At 42.1% G+C, this 20,884-nt stretch overlaps 1 protein-coding gene across 2 annotated transcripts in view; it reads left to right on the top strand.

Annotated features, from left to right (window-relative positions):
- RNF144B (ring finger protein 144B) overlaps nucleotides 1–20,335 on the top strand; it is a 158,973-nt gene extending 138,638 nt beyond the window's left edge. For both annotated transcript variants that reach the window (XM_061398753.1, XM_061398752.1), the window contains exons 5-8: nucleotides 8,863–9,067; nucleotides 11,368–11,512; nucleotides 15,552–15,641; nucleotides 16,802–20,335. In XM_061398753.1, the coding sequence (XP_061254737.1) occupies nucleotides 8,863–9,067; nucleotides 11,368–11,512; nucleotides 15,552–15,641; nucleotides 16,802–16,942 (581 nt within the window). In that variant the 3' untranslated portion in view covers nucleotides 16,943–20,335. The remainder of the gene's footprint in view (nucleotides 1–8,862; nucleotides 9,068–11,367; nucleotides 11,513–15,551; nucleotides 15,642–16,801) is intronic.
- The last annotated feature ends 549 nt before the right edge of the window (nucleotides 20,336–20,884 follow it).

Here is a 20,884-nt window from a genome sequence, read left to right as displayed (position 1 = left end):
AATACAGTAGGAATTTATTTTCCTGTTATCTGTTAATCCTCCTGCATTCACTCGTGTATTCAGTGTGTTCTTATTTATGTACTGAGCATCTGTGTGTGCCAGGTACAACTCTAGATGTGGTTTCAAGCTATGGTTCCATCTTTCTTTGAAAGTTCTTTTGTTATCAGCTTTTCCCCCAAGCCTCCTTTCATTTTTGAGCCCTAACCTTTATGAGATGGCTCTTCGAATTTCATCTCACTCTTGTGTTTGTCCTTGGTAAAATGTTTCTATGCCATCTTTTCTAATTATTAAAGTCTCTTCTCACCAGAGCGCCCTGCGTCACTATTTGGTTTCTTTTAGCGTTTTTGGTTGAAGACTGGGTGATACTGAATGACTTAATCATCAGTTCACTTTTATGTTTTTAACACCTCCTATCTCTCATTAGTCACCTTCCTTTTCATAGTTTCTGATCACAAGCACATCCTTATCATCTCTCTCTTTGTGTGTTTTCTTTCTAAGACTAATTTTCTGGTATTTCATGGTAAATGTATGACTAAGTCTTGGGTTTCCTTCCCAAGCTATCTTATGCTTTTACATGGTAACCCTTTCTCCTCAGCTTACCCTCCTGTTCTTTTTTGTTGATCAGTTTTAAACCTAAAACAGTCTCTAGATGTTTTCAGCTCTCCTCTGAAGAGCTAAAGTGTCTGTAAGAAAAGATATTTATGAGTAGGTTGGGTGAAATTTCTAAAGGAACCTGAATAAGAGGCACAGTGTTCATTGGTATTTGCCTCATCCTATCTGTCCATCCATTTCCACTCCTATAAGATGAGGATAGTAATGGAATGATTGTCCCAGAGCTGCTGCAGAGAATGCATGAGTTAACACTGTGTATGTCACAGGGTGCTTTTGATATATTATCACTGCCTTTATTGTTATTCTTCATTACTGTTACTGCCACCTCCAAATCTTGGCCCCAGTTTTTTCTGAACTAAACTAAGAAAGCATCTTCCGGAATCCAGATCATACCTTGGATTGGGTACACAATTATATCACTTTGTTTTCATCTTAATTCAAATCTTTTCCCCTGTGTTTCCATCCTTATTTGTCCCAGTTTCTATAGCATTGTATAGAAGTTTGACAATCAAGGCAAATTCCTTACCCCACCTATCATAGCGGTTTCCTTCACACAGTATATTCTTACTGAAAGCATGAATTCACCTCCAAGGAGATCGTGACTTGCTGAGATGGAGCATTTGAAGTTGTTGCTTCAAAGATAAAAGTGATGGAGGGATTGAAATCTGTTTAATAGCATGAGTTTGTTTTTACATAAATAATTACATTCTTGGAGTAAAAAAGGCCTGATCCTATCATATACTCACTAACCACGTGTTATGCAAACTTCTAATTTCTGTTGGTCTCAGTTTAACAGCTTTAGACTCAGTTAAGTCACTCAGTCATGTCCGACTCTTTGGGACCCCATGAATCACAGCCCACCAGGCCTCCCTGTCCATCACCAACTCCCGGAGTTCACCCAGACTCACACCCATCAAGTCAGTGATGCCATCCAGCCATCTCATCCTCTGTCGTCCCCTTCTCCTCCTGCCCCCAATCCCTCCCAGCATCAGAGTCTTTTCCAATGAGTCAACTCTTCGCATGAGCTGGCCAAAGTACTGGAGTTTCAGCTTTAGCATCATTCCTTCCAAAGAAATCCCAGGGCTTATCTCCTTCAGAATGGACTGGTTGGATCTCCTTGCAGTCCAAGGAACTCTCAAGAGTCTTCTCCAACACAACAGTTCAAAAGCATCAATTCTTCGGTGCTCAGCCTTCTTCACAGTCCAACTCTCACATCCATACATGACCACAGGAAAAACCATAGCCTTGACTAGATGGACCTTTGTTGGCAAAGTGATGTCTCTGCTTTTGAATATGCTATCTAGGTTGGTCATAACTTTCCTTCCAAGGAGTAAGCGTCTTTTAATTTCATGGCTGCAGTCACCATCTGCAGTGATTTTGGAGCCCAGAAAAATAAAGTCTGACACTGTTTCCCCATCTATTTCCCATGAAGTGATGGGACCAGATGCCATGATCTTCGTTTTCTGAATGTTGAGCTTTAAGCCAACTTTTTCACTCTCCACTTTCACTTTCATCAAGAGGCTTTTGAGTTCCTTTTCACTTTCTGCCATAAGGGTGGTGTCATCTGCATATCTGAGGTTATTGATATTTCTCCCAGCAATCTTAATTCCAGCTTGTGTTTCTTCCAGTCCAGCGTTTCTCATGATGTACTCTGCATATAAGTTAAATAAGCAGGGTGACAATATACAGCCTTAACATACTCCTTTTCCTATTTGGAACCAGTCTGTTGTTCCATGTCCAATTCTAACTGTTGCTTCCTGACCTGCATACAAATTTCTCAAGAGGCAGATCAGGTGGTCTGATATTCCCATCTCTTTCAGAATTTTCCACAGTTTATTGTGATCCACACAAAGGCTTTGGCATAGTCAATAAAGCAGAAATAGATGTTTTTCTGGAACTCACTTGGTTTTTCCATGATCCAGCGGATGTTGGCAATTTGATCTCTGGTTCCTCTGCCTTTTCTAAAACCAGCTTGAACATCAGGAAGTTCATGATTCACATATTGCTGAAGCCTGGCTTGGAGAATTTTGAGCATTACTTAATAGCGTGTGAGATGAGCACAATTGTGCAGTAGTTTGAGCATTCTTTGGCATTGCCTTTCTCTGGGATTGGAATGAAAATTGACCTTTTCCAGTCCTGTGGCCACTGCTGAGTTTTCCAAATTTGCTGGCATATTGAGTGGAGCACTTTCACAGCATCATCTTTCAGGATTTGGAATAGTTCAACTGGAATTCCATCACCTCCACTAGCTTTGTTCGTAGTGATGCTTTCTAAGGCCCACTTGACTTCACATTCCAGGATGTCTGGCTCTAGGTCAGTGATCACACCATTGTGATTATCTGGGTCGTGAAGATCTTTTTTGTACAATTCTTCTGTGTATTCTTGCCATCTCTTCTTAATATCTTCTGCTTCTGTTAGGTCCATATCATTTCTGTCCTTTATCGAGCCCATCTTTGCATGAAATGTTCCCTTGGTATCTCTAATTTTTTTGAAGAGATCTCTAGTCTTTCCCATTCTGTTGTTTTCCTCTATTTCTTTGCATTGATCGCTGAAGAAGGCTTTCTTATCTCTTCTTGCTATTCTTTGGAACTCTGCATTCACATGCTTATATCTTTCCTTTTCTCCTTTGCTTTTCGCTTCTCTTCTTTTCACAGCTATTTGTAAGGCCTCCCCAGACAGCTATTTTGCTTTTTTGCATTTCTTTTCCAGGGGGATGGTCTTGATCCCTGTCTCCTGTACAATGTCATGAACCTCATTCCATGGTTCATCAGGCACTCTATCTAACAGATCTAGTCCCTTAAATCTATTTCTCACTTCCACTGTATAATCATAAGGGATTTGATTTAGGTCATACCTGAATGGTCTAGTGGTTTTCCCTGCTTTCTTCAATTTAAGTCTGAATTTGGCAATAAGGAGTTCATGATCTGAGCCACAGTCAGCTCCTTGTCTTGTTTTTGCTGACTGTATAGAGCTTCTCCATCTTTGGCTGCAAAGAATATAATCAATCTGATTTCGGTGTTGACCATCTGGTGATGTCCATGTGTCGAGTCTTCTCTTGTGTTGTTGGAAGAGGGTGTTTGTTATGACCAGTGAAAAGTTGTTTCCAAGTTTGAAATTCTGTTTTTCTCATCAGCTATCTTGAAAACAACTCTTCTGCTGTTGGCCACCTCTGTTTGGGTATATTTACTGTGGCAGATGTTAATTCCAATCAGTTTAATTTAATTGCATTTTAACTATCTGCAGAAGACCTTTGTTCTTTGTGATAGCAGAAAGCAAATTAATTTTGGCATAATTAAAAATGCAGTGGGTCATAAAAGTTAAAACAGTTTGATTTATCTCAGCTGATAATTAAATTAGCTTGAGTGCATAGTGTTTCCCACAATAATAAAATTTCATACCATCTCTTTTTCGGCACAGCCTCACGGTAGAAGACGGCAGAAAAACCACTCGTGTCATCTGAGAAAATATATAACCAAATGAAAAGCAAGCTTCACATATCTAGTTCTAGGTGGGAAACCCAAGGGTCCAAAATTTAGTTTTTGAAAACTAAAAACAATTCCTGGGGTCAGACGTGGTCTTTAGGTTTCATCGCAGTTTTATTTTCTTGGAATGCTTTTATGTCCTAATAATTGTCAGAGTACAGAAGTACAAAATAGTTTTAAATAGCATCTCCTGCCTTGTGTAATTTACATGAACAAGCAGAATCTGAAGATCAAATAGTCCTGAGGCTTTACTTCAGTAATCAATTCTAATTTTCATAAGTAAATTCCAGTTCGTCTATGACTTCATCTGTCTCTGCTGTGAGTCTGCTACTATCAATCACTTTTAAATCATGTTCGTATTAACGTGTTGCAGGCACTATTCTCTTTTTCTAGATTTCTGAGCTTTGGCTCATCTCAAAGCTACAGAAAGCTTTCATTACTGTTGATACAGAAGGAATTAGTTGAATATGCATAAGTTCCTTTTTTTTTTTTTTCTATCTTTGGAATAGAAATTGGAAGGAGGAAGAAACTGAACCTTAAATGTTTTGGATAATGTGCATTTTGTTTATCTGCATAATAACTGTGTTTCCTGAGCCAAAAGCCAGGAGGTAGAACTGCATTCATAGTAGTAGTAATAAAAAGTGTTTTAGAAAGTCCTGCATTAGCCCTGGGGGCTCTCCTTCCCTTCGGACTCCCCTCAGATAATTGGTGTGGAGGAGAAAGGAGAAGATGGTGTTTGCTCACGTGGCAGTGCTTTGGCCACCACCTGCTGTCCATTAATCTGTTCCTTTTTGGCTTGGGTTCTGGGAAGTCCTGTTAGCTGCCAGGGCTGCCAATGTCTGATGCTTCTTCAGCGTTTTTCTCTTTTCTACCAGCCTGGCTTCTCGGGCCTATTTGAACCACAAGGTATATGAAGCAAAATGAAGCTCGTATTGGAATTATAATAATTTAGAAAAAAAGCAAAACAGCCCTTTTAGTTTCTACTGACTTTTCTCTATCGGAGCTGCTCTTCTGGGAGCCCGGCTGAAGGACCATGAAGGACAGGTGCCGTGTTGCAGTCAGGTACCCTTTCAGTGTAACCTGGCCAGACTGGCACATGCAGATCCCCGTCCCATTGTGGGATGCTCTTCTCCAAGAGACTCAGAGGTGGCCTAGACAAATGTCTCTCTCTGGAGAGTTGTGTCTTTCCTCTGAAAATAGCTCAATGCAGGGCTGAACAATATAGAGCCTTAACACTGGCAGTTGTGTACTGCCATAGTGATCGCTGTTTCCTGTGGCTCCGACTCTCCCCTTCCTTCTTTCTTTAGAGACGTTTTTCCTTTTTTTTGATGTGGACATTTTTAAAGTCTTTTTTATTGAATTTGTTACAATACTGTTTCTTTTTTATGTTTGGATTTTTTTTGGCCACAAGGCATGTAGGATCTTAGCTCCCCCATTAGGGATCGAACCCACACCCCCTGCATTGGAAGGCGAAGTCTTAACCACTGGACCACCATGGAAGTACCTTCTCTTGCTTTTTTGTGTTGGACTGTGTGTTGTAGCTGCACTGTATACTGAGGCCCTTTTGTTAATAGGAGTTCGTTAAATCTTTAATTGCTCCTCTATTTATTGTTTCTGCTTCTGTCATGCCACCCAGATACCTGACATAGTAAGTTGGTAGAAACAAGTCAGAACATCTGCCAAATAATTTTAATTGATTAGAGTTTTGAAGACAAGTTGCCCAGTTGAACCTTTTAAGGTGATCAATCAGTTCAGTTCAGTTGCTCATTCGTGTCTGACTCTTTGCGACCCCATGACCTGCAGCACACCAGGCCTCCCTGTCCATCACCAACTCCCAGAGTTCACTCAAACTCACGTCCATCGAGTTGGTGATGCCATCCAACCATCTCATCCTCTGTTGTCCCCTTCTCCTCCTGCCCTCAATCTTTCCTAGCATCCGAGTCTTTTCAAATGAGTCAGCTCTTCACATGAGGTGGCCAAAGTATTGGAGTTTCAGCTTCAACATCAGTCCTTCCAATGAACACCCAGGACTGATCTCCTTTAGGATGGACTGGCTGGATCTCCTGGGAGTCCAAGGGACTCTCAAGAGTCTTCTCCAACACCACCGTTCAAAAGCATCAATTCTTCGGTGCTTAGCTTTCTTTATAGTCCAACTCTCACATCCATTCATGACCACTGGAAAAACCATAGCCTTGACTAAATGGACCTTTGTTGACAAAGTAGTGTCTCTGCTTTTTAATATTCTGTCTAGGTTGGTCATAACTTTTCTTCCAAGGAGAAAGCGTCTTTTAATTTCATGGCTGCAATCACCATCTGCAGTGATTTTGGGGCCCAGAAAAATAAAGTCGACACTGTTTCCACTGTTTCCCCATCTATTTGCCATGAAGTGATGGGACCAGATGCCATGATCTTAGTTTTCTGAATGTTGAGCTTTAAGCCAATTTTTTCACTCTCCTCTTTCACTTTCATCAAGAGGCTCTTTAGTTCTTCACTTTCTGCCATAAGGGTGGTGTCATCTGCATATCTGAGGTTATTGATATTTCTCCCGGCAATCTTGATTCCAGCTTGTGCTTCCTCCAGCCCAGCATTTCTCATGATGTACTCTGCATATAAGTTAAATAAGCAGGGTGACGATATACAGCCTTGACATACTCTTTTTCCTCTTTGGAACCAATTTGTTGTTCCACGTCAAGTTCTAACTAGGGATGCTCTAAACTTTATGAAAGTGAAAGTATTAGTCACTCAGTTGTGTTCGACTCTTGGTGATCCCATGGACTGTAGCCCACCATGCTCCTCTGTCCATGGAATTCTCCAGGCAAGAATACTGGAGTGGGTAGCCATTTCTCCTCCAGGGGATCTTTGCAACCCAGGGATCTAACCTGGGTCTCCTGCATCACAGGCAGTCTTTACTGTCTGAGTCACCAGGGAAGCCTCGTAAACTTTTAATATGTCTTAATTTTCCTTTCCTTTCCCTCCTTTGTTATCAAACTTTTGAAAGACCTGTGATTTAGAATGGTAAGTAGATATTTAATGTGGGAATCCTTAGTGCTAAGTTACATATCAGACTTCATTTCTTTGGGCTTTGTGTTTGTGAAGCAGTGAAGAGTTTGGAGAAAAAAAATACAAATGATGTGGAAATCAAAGTTCAAGATCTTGGAGCCATATATGTATCAGTATCCCCTTGACTTTCTGATCAGCCTGTCCCCAAATTTTAGGGATCTTAGAGGGGTTCATCCCTCTTAGAGTCTGAAGATGTGTTAATCTTAGGGTTCTTCTTTTTTCTGATTTCACCTGACTCATCATTCTCTAACTCCTGCCCTCCAGAATTATTGGATAAGAAGATATGTTTAAGGATGTTCTTTTTGAATGAAAACCTGTAATAAGTATAGGTCCAATTGTTGCATTTTCTGGAGGAAATATTATTGGAGACAGTGTTTCCTAGAGGATTTCAGTCTTTTTCCCTCCATAATGAATTTGTAAGACTATTACCTTAAACATTAAGCTCCTACTTAATACCTTCATTTCATTTTTGCACCACTCTTTGGATTTGTTTGCGTTCCACATGGAAATTCCAAGAATCACAAGCCTTAAGTGATTTGAAACTAGAATCCCACCAGTTCAAAATTTGCAAAATGCGTTAGTTTAGAGAAAAACGGGCTCCTCTGCTTCTTACATCATTTTCCACATGATATTTTCCACCAAAAGTTTATGTTATGTGACAAGAATATGGACTGTTATTGACTGGAAAATGGAAGGTGGAACAAGATTTGTAAACACTCACATAGGAAGACAGTTGTCCACCCACAAACCTTACTTTCTTTTCAGCATGCCACATGGGTCTAGCCAGTGTAGTGTGTGATGGTCATTTTATGGCCTGTGAAGTCCCTACCCTCTGTTTCTAGAATGTGTGGATCTTTTACAACCTGTACAACCTCAGTAGCACATTCCTAGGGTAGCAGAATATCTACATTGACAGCTCATCTGCCTTCTTGGCTGAGCCACACTAGATACTGTTTCATCACTACACTGTTTGTTTCTTCTTTAATTTCTCTCTGAACAACAGAAGAAGCCTCACTATCTCTCAGTGCCTGAAAGGACAAAATCTTTTATGAACTTTTTTTCTTTTGCTTTCGTTGGTTCCTCATGTCCTTATTTTTCTCCAAGACAGTACCCAAAATAATTGAAGAAGAGACTTGAGATATTTGCCTGTTTAGAGTGCTGAACTGTTAGAAATATTCCAAAAAAGTTGTGTATTTTGATTACTGAGAAGGCTCCTTCTCTTGCTCAAAAGGGCAATGATGACCTATTCCATGAGTACCTACTTTGAGAAGTAGGGCAGGGCTGGCTGACCTAGCTCCACTGTGCAGGTCTGGATCCACTCTAAACTTTAAATATGGTGCTTAGTCACTCAGTCGTGTCTGACTCTTCGAGACCCCATGGACTGAGGCCTACCAGGCTCCTCTGTCCATGGGATTTTTTCAGGCAAGAATACTAGAGTGGATTGCCATTTCCTCCTCCAAACTTTAAATGTAATATGTCCTAATTTTCCCTTTCTTTCCCTCCTTTATCATCACACTTTTAAATGACCTGTGATGTAGAATGGTACTGGATCCACTGTGAAGACCTCTGATAGAAATCATTGCCCTTGTTGGTACTGAGCATCTATGAATGTTGACCCATAAAAAAGAATAAACAGAAGGCAGAAAGGAAAGCTTAGGCTTGGATGGAAGATAGACAGACCATTGTGTTTTCTTTCTTTCCTCTTTAGAAGTCCACCTGGACCCCTGCAGAACGTGGTGTCCCGTGGCAGACTGTCAGACAGTGTGCCCCGTCGCAACAAGTGACCCAGGACAGCCTGTGCTGGTGGAGTGCCCTTCCTGCCACCTGAAGTTCTGCTCGTGCTGCAAGGATGCTTGGCATGCAGAAGTCTCCTGCAGGGACAGTCAGCCCGGCATCCTGCCAACAGAGTATGGGTAAGGAAGGAAACTTGATCTTTGGGATCATTCACCCGTGTTCTTAGAAATCTGTTGCTTGGAGAAAGAGCCATATTGTGATGAAATGTCTAGGTGAGTTCTTTACCTGCAAGGCTTTCCTGAGAAGTATCTCAGAATGGGTATGTTATTAACTAAGAATCACCAAATCAGTAGGTCTAAATGGATTTTAGTTAATTACCCTCGAATAACTTTCCAGGTACGCTAGAGGTAGTCTTAGGAGAAGGCAATGGCACCCCACTCCAGTACTCTTGCCTGGAAAATCCCAGGAGCGGAGGAGCCTGGTAGGTCGAAGTCCATGGGGTCACTAAGAGTCGGACACGACTGAGCGACTTCACTTTCACCTTTCACTTTCATGCATTGGAGAAGGAAATGGCAACCCACTCCAGTGTTCTTGACTGGAGAATCCCAGGGACGGGGCAGCCTGGTGGGCTGCCGTCTATGGGGTCGCACAGAGTTGGACATGACTGAAGCGACTTAGCAGCAGCAGCAGAGGTAGTCTCTCTGAGTTTTGATTTCTCTTTAGGTAGGAGGCTGTGGTCCTCTGGTTCTCTGTATGTAGGAAGTCATAGCTTTTGTCCACAGCCATTTGCTTAGGTACCATGACTGCCTACAATTGACACACATCATTCTTGCTTGTGAAGAGGTGCGGAAATGATTTTCTTAGCTGACTCAATTGCCGGTGTGTGGGGTGTGCCAGTCATATTAAAAGAAACAGCAATAGAAACAACAGCCCTTCAGGGTAGTATGCTGCTAAAATTCATGCTTACTAGAGGAAAAGAACTTATCTTTTGATATTTTATGCTCTGAAAAAAAACAATAATGAGGTTGAGAATTTGCTATGATGAGAAGCAATTCACTCTGTACCATGCAGGACAGAGGGTATTTATGGCAGCGGCAGGGCCCAGAGTGAGCGAACTTTGTGTTTGATCCCTTGATTTGCTTGAGGCTACGGCTGTTTTGCATCAGCAAGAACAGAAATAACAGTGTTGGCTAGTTGGCTTAATCACTCTGCATCCTTGAAGTATGGAGGGCCATTCTCCAGGAACAGAAATGCTACTTGGTGTGATGCTGTGCTTAAGTTGCCAACCAAATACATCAAGAGGAGAAAAAGAGCTAGCACATGTGGCAGGCATGTGCCCACTTAACCAGTACCAGGCACATTTTCACTGCCACCCAGCAAGGTCTCCAGGAATCACAGGACAATGTGAAGATCCCAGAGGAGAGACAGAGTTCTGACATTGCCACTGGTATCTTTGTGACTTTATGCAAGTCACTCAGCTTCTATGAGTCTGAAAGTGAAAAAGTGAAAGCCACTCAGTCGTGTCTGACTCTTTGAGACCCCATGGACTATACAGTCCATGGAATTCTCCAGGCCAGAATACTGGAGTGGGTAGCTGTTCCCTTCTCCAGGGGATCTTCTCAACCCAGGGATTGAAGTCTAGTGCTCTATTAAAAAAAAAAAAAAAGAAATGGGAGGAATGAAAATGGCGGCTGTCCCACTGCGTTATAGGGTTATTATGAGCATGGAATCCAATCATAAGTTTGACCACACTTTGTGAACCTGATGTCTTCATGTGCTGAGTCGTGGTTTTGATGAATAGTAGCTAAAATGCAATCCAGGCCTGGCTCACACAGGTCGCCCTCCACCTCAGTTCCACTTATTTTCTCTGCCCCTTGAGCCTGTAAGCTTTGCTGGCCTGTTCATCTGTCCGAAGCAGGTCTTTTCAATGATATTGGGCATTTATTTGAAAGTATTGACGATTGACTCCCTCCCATCCCCATCCGTTTGTTTATTTGCACAGATCGTTGTATAGATGATCTCTGCCCCTGTTGGATCCTGAGCTGGTTTTTCCACCGCGTGGCAGACTTCTTGTACTTTTTAGTCAGACAGCGTGTGCTCAGAGAATGAAAGACTAATTTGGCAAAACAATGGATTAATCAGCTATGGAAAATACAATTATGTAATTCACTCAAAGCTAAAGATAAATAAATTAAGCTTCTTTGTTTTGCGTTATCTGAACAAGGAGTAATCTGCACTGCGCCTGTTTTTACCCCCACCCTGTTCCTGGGACATGAAGTTAAGTACAGCCAGCAACGAGTTCCCTCCCTACCTATCAGGAGCCCTGAGAATTCAGTGGATGACCACAGAGTTCAGCTGTTTAATTATATTCAGCCCACTTTACCCGTAGCTCTGGTTGGTGTACATCTTGTCCTAGATTTTTAAAATCACTCAGCATTCTTGATCCTTACACTATAATTTCTCCTTCATTTCTTTCTAGAACCCTCTTTGGGACGGAGGCAGAAGCCCCTATTAAGCAGTGCCCAGTGTGCCGGGTTTATATCGAGCGCAACGAAGGCTGTGCTCAGATGATGTGTAAAAACTGCAAACACACGTTTTGCTGGTACTGCCTTCAGAACCTGGACGTAAGTGCAGCCCAGAAGAGTCTCCCCGTGTATCCTCCTCCATCCTGTGTCTATGCGACAGCCCATATCTGATGGAATTTCCTTTTAAAACATTGAACCTGTTTTGTTTTGTTTTTCCTGCCAAAGAAAGTTATTTTTCCTTAATGAAACATCCTGAGCCTGCTTCTTCACATACCTCTCTCTGATTACTTTAAGTGTGTCGTCCTACCTTTAAAGGCAAGCTTTTGTTTTAGGGACATTTCCAGCTTTGGGGGCATTGTCTCATTCTGTTGTTTAAAGAACTATGAGCATGGTCGTTTGATTTTGCTCTTGTAATGAGTTACCACAGACTTGTGGCCTAAAGCAACACTGATGTGTTATCATTAGTTCTGTCCATCGGTCGTCTGACATGGGTCTTCCTGGACTAAAGTCAAGTTGTCTTGGGACTGTGTTCTTTCTGGTGACTCTTGGAGAGGATCTATTTCTTTGCCTATTTTAGCTTCTAGAGGCTGCCTACATTCCTTGGCTATGGCCCCTTTTTCCATCTTTAGAGGCGACAGCATCACATCTTTCTGAGCTTTCTTCCATAGTCTTAGCTTCCAGAGCCATTCCCTCTGACTGAGGGAAAAAACGTCTGAGAAAATGTCTCTGCCTTTAAGGACCCATGTAATTAGATTGTGCCCTTCTGGATAATAAGGGCTAATCCCCCCACCCCACCCCAGCCCGTCTCAAGGTCTTTAATCACACTTGCAAAATCCCTTCGGCCATGTAAGGTAACACATTCACATGTTTTGGGGAATAGATCATTGGCATCTTTAGGGGAGATCCTCTGAGTAGGAAATGGTAACCCACTCCAATGTTCTTGCCTGGAAAATTCCATGGACAGAAGAGCCTGGCGGGCTACAGCGCATAGGGTTGCAAAGAACATGACTGAGCACAGCACAGCACATCTTTAGGGGATCAGTTATTCTGCCTGTCACAATCAGATTGCTTTTTTCTTCTTTAATTTAAGGAGAAAAGCCATTTAAATGGGTGGCATCTCTTAATTACTATTTCGTTCATGAGCGTGACAGCAAGATTGTTACTGCTCTCCCAGGGTTCCCTTCTCACATAAGGGATCTGGTCTAATTGTTCTTTCCCCCTGCTATTTGTGAGGTATGTCTTTTCAAGTTCAGGTGCAGTTCCATTCAGTCCAGTGCTGAGGCTAATGGTAACCTCATTTAAAAGGTAATATGAAGAATTGGTGAGAATTCTATTGTTTTCAATTCTAGTGTTTTACAGTTTGCAGCGACATATTCCCTTTAGATATTCCCTATTTTGGCAGTTTGTTTATAGTTATTCCCTGTTTTGGCAATTCGGACCTTTAAAATATGTTTGTATCAGGGTAAGCCCTCAGTCACGGTTGGATGGGTGGCTATTCTTTTTGCAATTTTTTTGTTTTAATTGCTTGAAAGTGAAAGTTTCTCAGTTGTGTCCGACTGTTTGTGCCCCATGGACTATACAGTCCATGGAATTCTCCAGGCCAGAATATTGAAGTGGGTAGCCTTTCCCCTCTCCAGGGGATCTTTCCAACCCAGGGATCGAACCCAGGTCTCCTGCATTGCAGGCGGATTCTTTACCAGCTGAGCCACAAGGGAAGCCCTTTAATTGCTTTGTTTGCTTCAGTTTGTATCGGTCTTTAGCATTATACACACTCAGTGAATGCAGTTAACATGGCTGCGTGCTGGCCACCACATGCCTGGTTTTTAACTAAAAATTAGATAAGTTATTTAGGCTGACATCTATGAGTAAGAATCTTAATCAGCTTGATGTCAGGGTTTCAGGAAGGCATATGCATTGGGGAGAAGAAATTTGACCTTTTAGACTCTAGAATCTCCATGACTCAGGTTGACAGACAGGTGTTCATTCTGTTAAAATATGTGATTTGTTATAACCCCTTGAATTACAATTAAGTTTGAATTATAATAATGTTTGATATTTGAGATGTCTCCTAATTCCAAATGAATGATACTCTGGATGAGGGTGTGACTCATGATTATGTACCCCTCATGCTTTACAAATGAAACAAATCCAGTTTTTTCCCCTTCAGGTTTAACCAGCTTGTTAATAGGATTCACATCCACAGAGGTTGAGCCCATGAGGTTCTCTTTAGGAGGCAAGAGCCTAGGGGAATAAATATGTGGGCCAGATCGCTGCATCCTTCGGCTGAAATGTGTTCTGTGTGTGGTGTTGCAAAGAACACAGTGTTGTCGCTTGAACTGTTCTGGTTCTCGAGGTGAAATGGTACAGACATGAGATTGCTAGGTGCGCGGCATCTTCTGGTCATTGTGTTTTGAGGCCTCATTTTCCTGGATTTTGGCCAGGGACCGTTGGCTTGTGGGTCACGATGTGTTTCTGTAGCCAAGTGTTCCATGTCAGATGATGGTGTTGGTCTTTATTTATAGGGAAGTTTTAGTGTCGGTCTAGACGAAGGGGGATTGTCCACAAGCCAAGCCTGAGACCAACACCAAAAAGAGTGATTTTGAGTTTTGCTCTGGGGAGTTGGGTTTGTTCCCGCCTTGATTCTCATCTCCACTGTTTCAGAGGATGAGATAGTCTTCATCCTCTGCTTTGGGATCCTCAGAGACTTGTCCCCTTGGGTTCTATCTTCTCTCTCCTATGACTTCAGCTTCCATTCCCTGCTCTCTAACCTACCCATGGATTCAGTTATGTCGCATTTAACAACAAGTAACACTTTTCTCAAGGCTGCAGCTTTGCCTTGCTGCCATTCTGTTTCTCTCCTTCCTTTAGAAGCCAAGCCTCTAGCTGTTGACACTCCAGTCATTGCAGTGACTCAGATAGCCAGACCCTGACTGTGTTCTCTCAAGGCTTTGAGTGATTCCTTCTGAGTAAAATCCAATGGATACTTTAGTCCTCCCCTTTCCTAGATTCTCTGCTGCCTTTGACATCTTGATCACCTCCATTCCAGTGAGACCATCTCCTCTGATTTCCTTTCTGGCTGCTGCTCAATTTCCTTTCCAGGTTCTTCTTTGGTCTACTCTTTTGTTTTCTCCCAAATTTGTGTAGAATAGTCACTTTATTAGTCAAAGTTATCCAGAGAGACAGACCCAATAGAATAGATAGGTGGGTAGATAGATTGATTCTTGGGGATTTAGCATAAGGTATTTTTTCACATGGTATTGGAGGCTGAGAAGTCCCATGAGCAGCTGTCTGTGAGCTGGTCGGCCCAGGAAAACCAGCAGTGTCCTTCAAAGCTCAGGGAGCCAGAGAACAATGTTGTATATTCCAGTTCAAGTCTGAATGCCTGAGAAACAGAAGTGCCAAGGGCAAGAGAAGATTCCAGCTGAAGTGGTCAGGGAGACAGGTATTCCCCTTGGCCTGCTCTTAAATATGTGTGTTCTATACCCTCTCCCTGGGTGTAATCTCATCTACTTCTCTGGATTCTTTGGCCCAAGGACACTGTTTCCCAAGTCTTCTTCCCAGAATCCAGATCTGTGTAATCAGCTGCCTTTTGAACAACACTGCTTGTACATCTCAAGTTCAACACGTCCAAACTGTGGCCATCATCTTCCCAACAGAATCCTTCTCTATGTTGTCCCTTCCCTCAACAAAGTCCCTGCCTCCTACCCAGTGCTTCTCCCTCATCTGGGGTTTCTTCTCCCTGGTTCCCCATCCCGTTAGTTACCTACATAATTCTGCATGACTGTATTTACCTCTTGTCTGTCTCAGCCACTGGCGTGTTATCTCAGCTGGTTTACAACAGAGCCTTTTAGCTATCTCCTTCAAGGTTCTTTCATTCCATACTGCACTTCTACTAGAGTTACCTTTCAAAGATAATCAGTCAGGTCGTTAATCTTCTTTAGAATCAATAAAGAGTCTCAGGGACTATAATCTGTTTTCACGCAATGATTTATAAAACTACTATCATCTAAGAATTGTCACTCGGGAGTTCTTGGAGGCCATCATTAATTTTATCCGCTGAGGTGATCTGATGGGGTTAGTACCCGTCTCTTGATTCAAAAACTGTGTGTTTACCAAAACCTCTCTCTTTGTTTTTCAGAATGACATTTTCCTCAGACACTATGACAGAGGGCCATGTAGGAATAAGCTTGGCCACTCAAGAGCCTCAGTGATGTGGAACCGAACACAGGTACCCCGACCTTAGGAGGAGCATAAGAGAAGCCAGGCTTTGAATGGGTTGAAAAGCCCACCTACTCAGTTTCCCCGCCTCTATTCCCTTCTTACTCATCCCAGCCTGAGAGGTTCTGGGGAACTTCTGGGCGTGAAGTTAATCCAGGAGCCCAGTCTCCTAGAGAAGTGGAGAGTCAGGGTGACAGAGCAGACAAGAATCAGACTGGCCAAAAAGTTCGTTCAGGTTTTTCTGTAATACTTTATGGAAAACACTCCAGCAGAATAAAGGCAAAGCCGAATGCTTGTTCCTCCTGAAAAAAACTGGTAGAGTGAATTCCCTAGAGCCCTTTGGGGCATATTTGCTATGGAAGGCAGAAGTCTTAAAATCCCATGAGCTGTGTTGGGGCGTGGAAGCCTCTGTACATACCGTTGTGTGCTTACGTGGCAGGCTCAAAGGGAGTCCTGAGATTATTTTTAAGAGTTTTTCATGTTCCTTTTGAGGAAGTTGGTGTTCATAGCCTAGTAGCCATTATTAACATCCCTCTGAGGATGTTACCGTTTCCTCTGAGACTGCTGAGAAACAAGTAGAGAGGCAGCCAACACGGACAGTTCATGATCCCACTGAGCTTGCGCCAGAGCCTGAGTGAGCATTTGGTGTCTGAGACACCTTGGTGTCTCCCTGCTTTATCTCCAGTTTAGACCATTGCCGGGCACTGGATGGAAGCTCTCATATTTGTAACTGCGTCATGTGCCTGAGACGGTGTCTTAGTTCGAGCCGCTGTAACAAATGACCATAGAATGGAAGACTCAGACCACATATTTATTTCTCATGGTTCTGAAGACTGAAAGTCTGAGACTCAGGTGCCAGTGTTGTTGAGTTCTGATGAGGACACCCTTTGTGGCTTATAGATGGCATTCTTCTCACTGTGTCCTCACATGGCAGAGAGTAGAGAAGAAACCAGCTCTCTTGTGTGGCTTCTTATATCCCATCATGAGGACTCCACCCTCATGGCCTAATTACTTACCAAGGTTCCCATTTCCACACATCGTCCTCCACTTAGGGATTAGAGTTTCAATCTATGAAATTTTAGCAGGGGGCAAGAGCAGTCCACAGCTGATGGTGGTGTATATACATAGGAAGACTGACGTGCTGAATAGGCTTTTCTTCTACATTTCCAGGTGGTTGGGATTCTCGTGGGGTTGGGCATCATCGCCTTGGTGACTTCGCCCTTGCTGCTTCTGGCTTCCCCGTGCATCATCTGCTGTGTCTGCAAGTCCTGCCGGGGCAAGAAGAAAAAGCATGACCCATCCACAACCTAAAGAGCTCAGTTCGTGTCCGTGTGCCGCAGGTGTCTGGGTTATACAAGACTGCAGTGCTAAAACCCCACTTAATGAACTCACCTTCTCCTCCCTGCCAAACTTTGGAAGTGCCTCTGTGTCCAGACTTTGAACTTGCCTGCCCACCTTTGGCACCCATAAAGGCCAAGCGCTTTTGTGTGTGTTCCTGTGTAAAGAGAGCCCAGGTTCAACAGTCCAGACTGTGTCTGTGGAGTGTGTTGAGAAGCTCTGGGTTGATGAAGAGAAACTAACACATCATCGTGTCATCATTCAAAGGCTTCCCCAGTGGACTGTTCAACTTCCCACCAAATCCATGAAGCCTGAATGAACACTTGGTATAATAAATGCACTGCCAACCATCACGACACACACTCTCACTGAGAAGCCAGAGTCTGTCCTGGGTTGATTTGACCATCACAAGAAGCATAAGGAAAACCTCCTGTAGGAGGGGAAGAATAAGACTGTTTAAGGGGAAATTCTTGTAAGAATTGTTATTCTCATGGGAATTATAAGAGGGCTGCTTATCTTGGGAGTTGATATGGTGGTTCTGCCGGTTACTGGGCGTGCTGATTTTGCCGGTAAGTTGGCAGAAACACAATAGGTTTCTCCTGTGTGATCTCAGCTTCAAGCCAGAGAGACTGCTATGCCAAGGGAGTTGGCCCTTCCCAGAAAAAGGGCTGCATGCAGCAGGTGAAACCGTCTGGTCTAATTTAGCATCTGTCCCTTGGGTGATCAACTTTGCCTCCAGCCAGTAGTGGTGGTCTGCAGGATTGTTTAATATGAAGTTTGGGTAAAGTGGCAGGGATTCAGAATCGTCATCGTAGGTATCAGGGACCTTTCTTGAGCTCTCTGTTCATGTGCCCAACAGGTTTAGAATTGGACCTACAAGTACCCACCAAGAGTGAATATTAAAGTCATAGATATATCCAGAATCTATGTAACTTGCCGCTTCACTAAAGTTTGAATCCATTGGGCATGAATGGATATCTCCAATAGTACACACAAAATACGTGTTTACTTGAAACCCATTCTGTCTTCTGGGGCTAATATGGTTTATTATAAATCAACCTAATTTTTTTTGCATATTATATATGTCAGTTTTGGTTACAAGTGCATTAAGTTACCCAAAGGTTTCGACTCATAACTCTTAAAGCAGTACTCAGTATGATGCCCTGTCAGTTTGTAAAACACAGATCGATAATCAAATTATTTATGTATTTTCGAACACAGTTCAGAGCAGGCCTCTTCCCAGCAAAGTTTTGCTCTTTCAGCATCTGTTCGGGTGATCTTGAGTACCTTTTGTATGTACAGGGCAGTGATATAACAACAAAAAATACCTGAGAAACAAAATGTCCATGCTTTCTGTATCTTTAACACTTTGTGTTTGTATCACCTCATGGTGGCTTATTTTTCCTGTTGTACCATCCAGTCAGATTTTGAATAAACGAGTTTTGAAAAGACAGTACCTTTTACTATAATTGCCATTAGCAAAGTAGCCTGGTACTTCATGAGAACGGTATTAAATACTAGTGGACGGCTCTTTCTGAAGCTTGGAGTACCACATCAGGACCTAGGATATTTTCTGAGGTCACTGGACAACTAGACTATTGTATTGCTGCTATCCCTGACCTGTTATTACAGAATGATGCTTTGCCTATATAATGGATTATATTCTAAGTGGGGATGTGTATATTAAGGAACTTTAATTCACAAGTACATATTGATATCCAGTGTATGTAAAATACATCTGTTGGTTGTGTACATTTTTATTTACAGTTTGTATAGAACATAGATGAGAACTCTGGGAAAAATTTTGAATGGCAACCCACCCCAAACTATTTTTAATCATTCATTAGAGATTTCTCAATAGTGTCTTTATTTTCCTTTGAAACTATAAATACGTCAGAAAAAAAAATCAGTATCTTCTTCTATCACTGTTTTGTACTAGTATAAATATAAATGGACACAGATTTGAATACTTTTCTTTGTCTTACACTGCCTCATTATAGAACAGGGCATTTACAGCTGCTCAGGGGATCACAGGGACTCAACTGAAATTGAAATTTTGTATCAAGAATGTCCGTCATGGCAATGTACTCCCCCACATTAATATACTCTCCAAGCTTGGATCCACGAAGAATCTTTAAACAGGGGCTGATTTCACGTAACCTAAAGTGCTACATTATCAGAAGCAGAGCTCTGGAATTTGAAGAAAAGGAGGAAGAAAGCATTAATGCTCTTTCCTTGGCAAATTGAAGGAATATGTCTTCTCACAGAAATACTATGAAAGAATTAGCTTACTTTTTTGTGGGGAGTGGGGTGTTTGTCCAATAGATTTGAAATAACTGGATTTAAGTTTTTAAATGTTGAAAAGTGCCTGAAAATTGGTTGATTTCTTAAATCGCTCAACAGTTTGGGTTGTGTGAGACTGTTGGAATCAACAGGAACGGGTTGGTTGGTTAACCCAAATATATCTCTGGTGCATCAGAGGGCAAGCTGCAAGCCAGTCTAGAGATTGTGTTTATAATGGGGAAAGCTGACAACTTTGATAACAGACTGATGCTTTCGTTTTGTATAACTGGCCAGAGAAAGGGTTGAACCTTGTCTCCTTCCTGTTTGTCAGCTCTGTTCTTTGCTAGTGATCTCTGTCTGTCCTAGGAAGAAATATGGGTCTATTTAATGATATTTGGATGTCGTGGCAAAAATCTGTGTTTGGGGTATTGTAGTCCACTTGAAACAGAAATTCAAAAAATCCTTCACCGCATTGTCATCTGGAAGGAATAACTCAGCATCCAGGTGAGGTGGGGAGGTGAAGAAGAAAACCATATGGAAGCAAATTTTGGAAACTTAGGCATCCTGTGTTCATGCCGTGAATGTTTACTCCTGACTTGAAACCTCTAGTTTGAAAGAGGCCTTTGAAAAAACAAACAACTCACAGTATAAATTTTCTTGTAGCTGGCATCACAAAAATCCTTACCTATTCAGGTTTGAAAATCTATGTTGGTTTGAATGTTAATCACTGTTTCTTAGAACCCCAAAATGTCTCTTAAAAACTATGTAGAATCTAAATGTGTATTACTTTAGCCTTTCCTACACAGTGCTTCTAAAAAACTGTCTGTTCATGAATGGATACCTTCATGTATATAGAATATGTGTATATGTGTGGTTTGAAAGAGTTTCAGAATGCCTTAGATGAATGACATTTTATAAAACTGTTACAGTGGCTATCTATAGGCTATTACATCTCTGTTGATTCATGATCCAGAAAGTTTTGTTCTGTATTTAAGAAATTGCTGTTGTGTTATATTTTTCCAAGTATTTGAAAGGAAAACACCTGGCCTCTCTGGCCCCAATAAATGTGGAGCAGGAAATCAAGTGTGTTATTTTTTGTTATGGTGTGTAGTTCTAGACACATTCAGTTTTATCGTGAAGGCGCCAACCGGGTCACTATTAAATCTCAAGTTTGGAATTCAAAAATAACTTCTGTAATATCGTATGTGGAAGTAACTCTTGTTACCTTGTTTCTTAAAAGAAGTAAGAGCAAGTGTGATGCCTTCACTCATTGAAGACTTTTTTTATTTTATTGGAGGAAAATTGCTTTACAATATTGTGTTGGCCTCTGCCATAGTGAAAGTGAAAGTCACTCAGTCATGTCCGACTCTTTGTGACCCCATGGACTGTGTCCATGGAATTCTCCATGCCAGAATACTGGAGTGGGTAGCCTTTCCCTTCTCTAGGGGATCTTCCCAACCCAGGGATTGAACCTAGGTCTCCCACATTGCGGGTGGATTCTTTACCAGCTGAGCCACAAGGGAAGCCCGAGAATAATGGAGTGGGTAGCCTATCCCTTCTTCAGGGGATCTTCCCGACCCAGGAATCAACCCGGGGTCTCCTGCATTGGAGGCAGATTCTTTACTGACTGAG

The sequence above is a fragment of the Bos javanicus genome, chromosome 23 (assembly GCF_032452875.1).
Source record: "Bos javanicus breed banteng chromosome 23, ARS-OSU_banteng_1.0, whole genome shotgun sequence".
Lineage (NCBI taxonomy): Eukaryota > Metazoa > Chordata > Mammalia > Artiodactyla > Bovidae > Bos > Bos javanicus.
The sequence above is the reverse complement of the archived record's forward strand: the minus strand, read 5'-3'. Positions and strand labels throughout refer to the sequence as shown.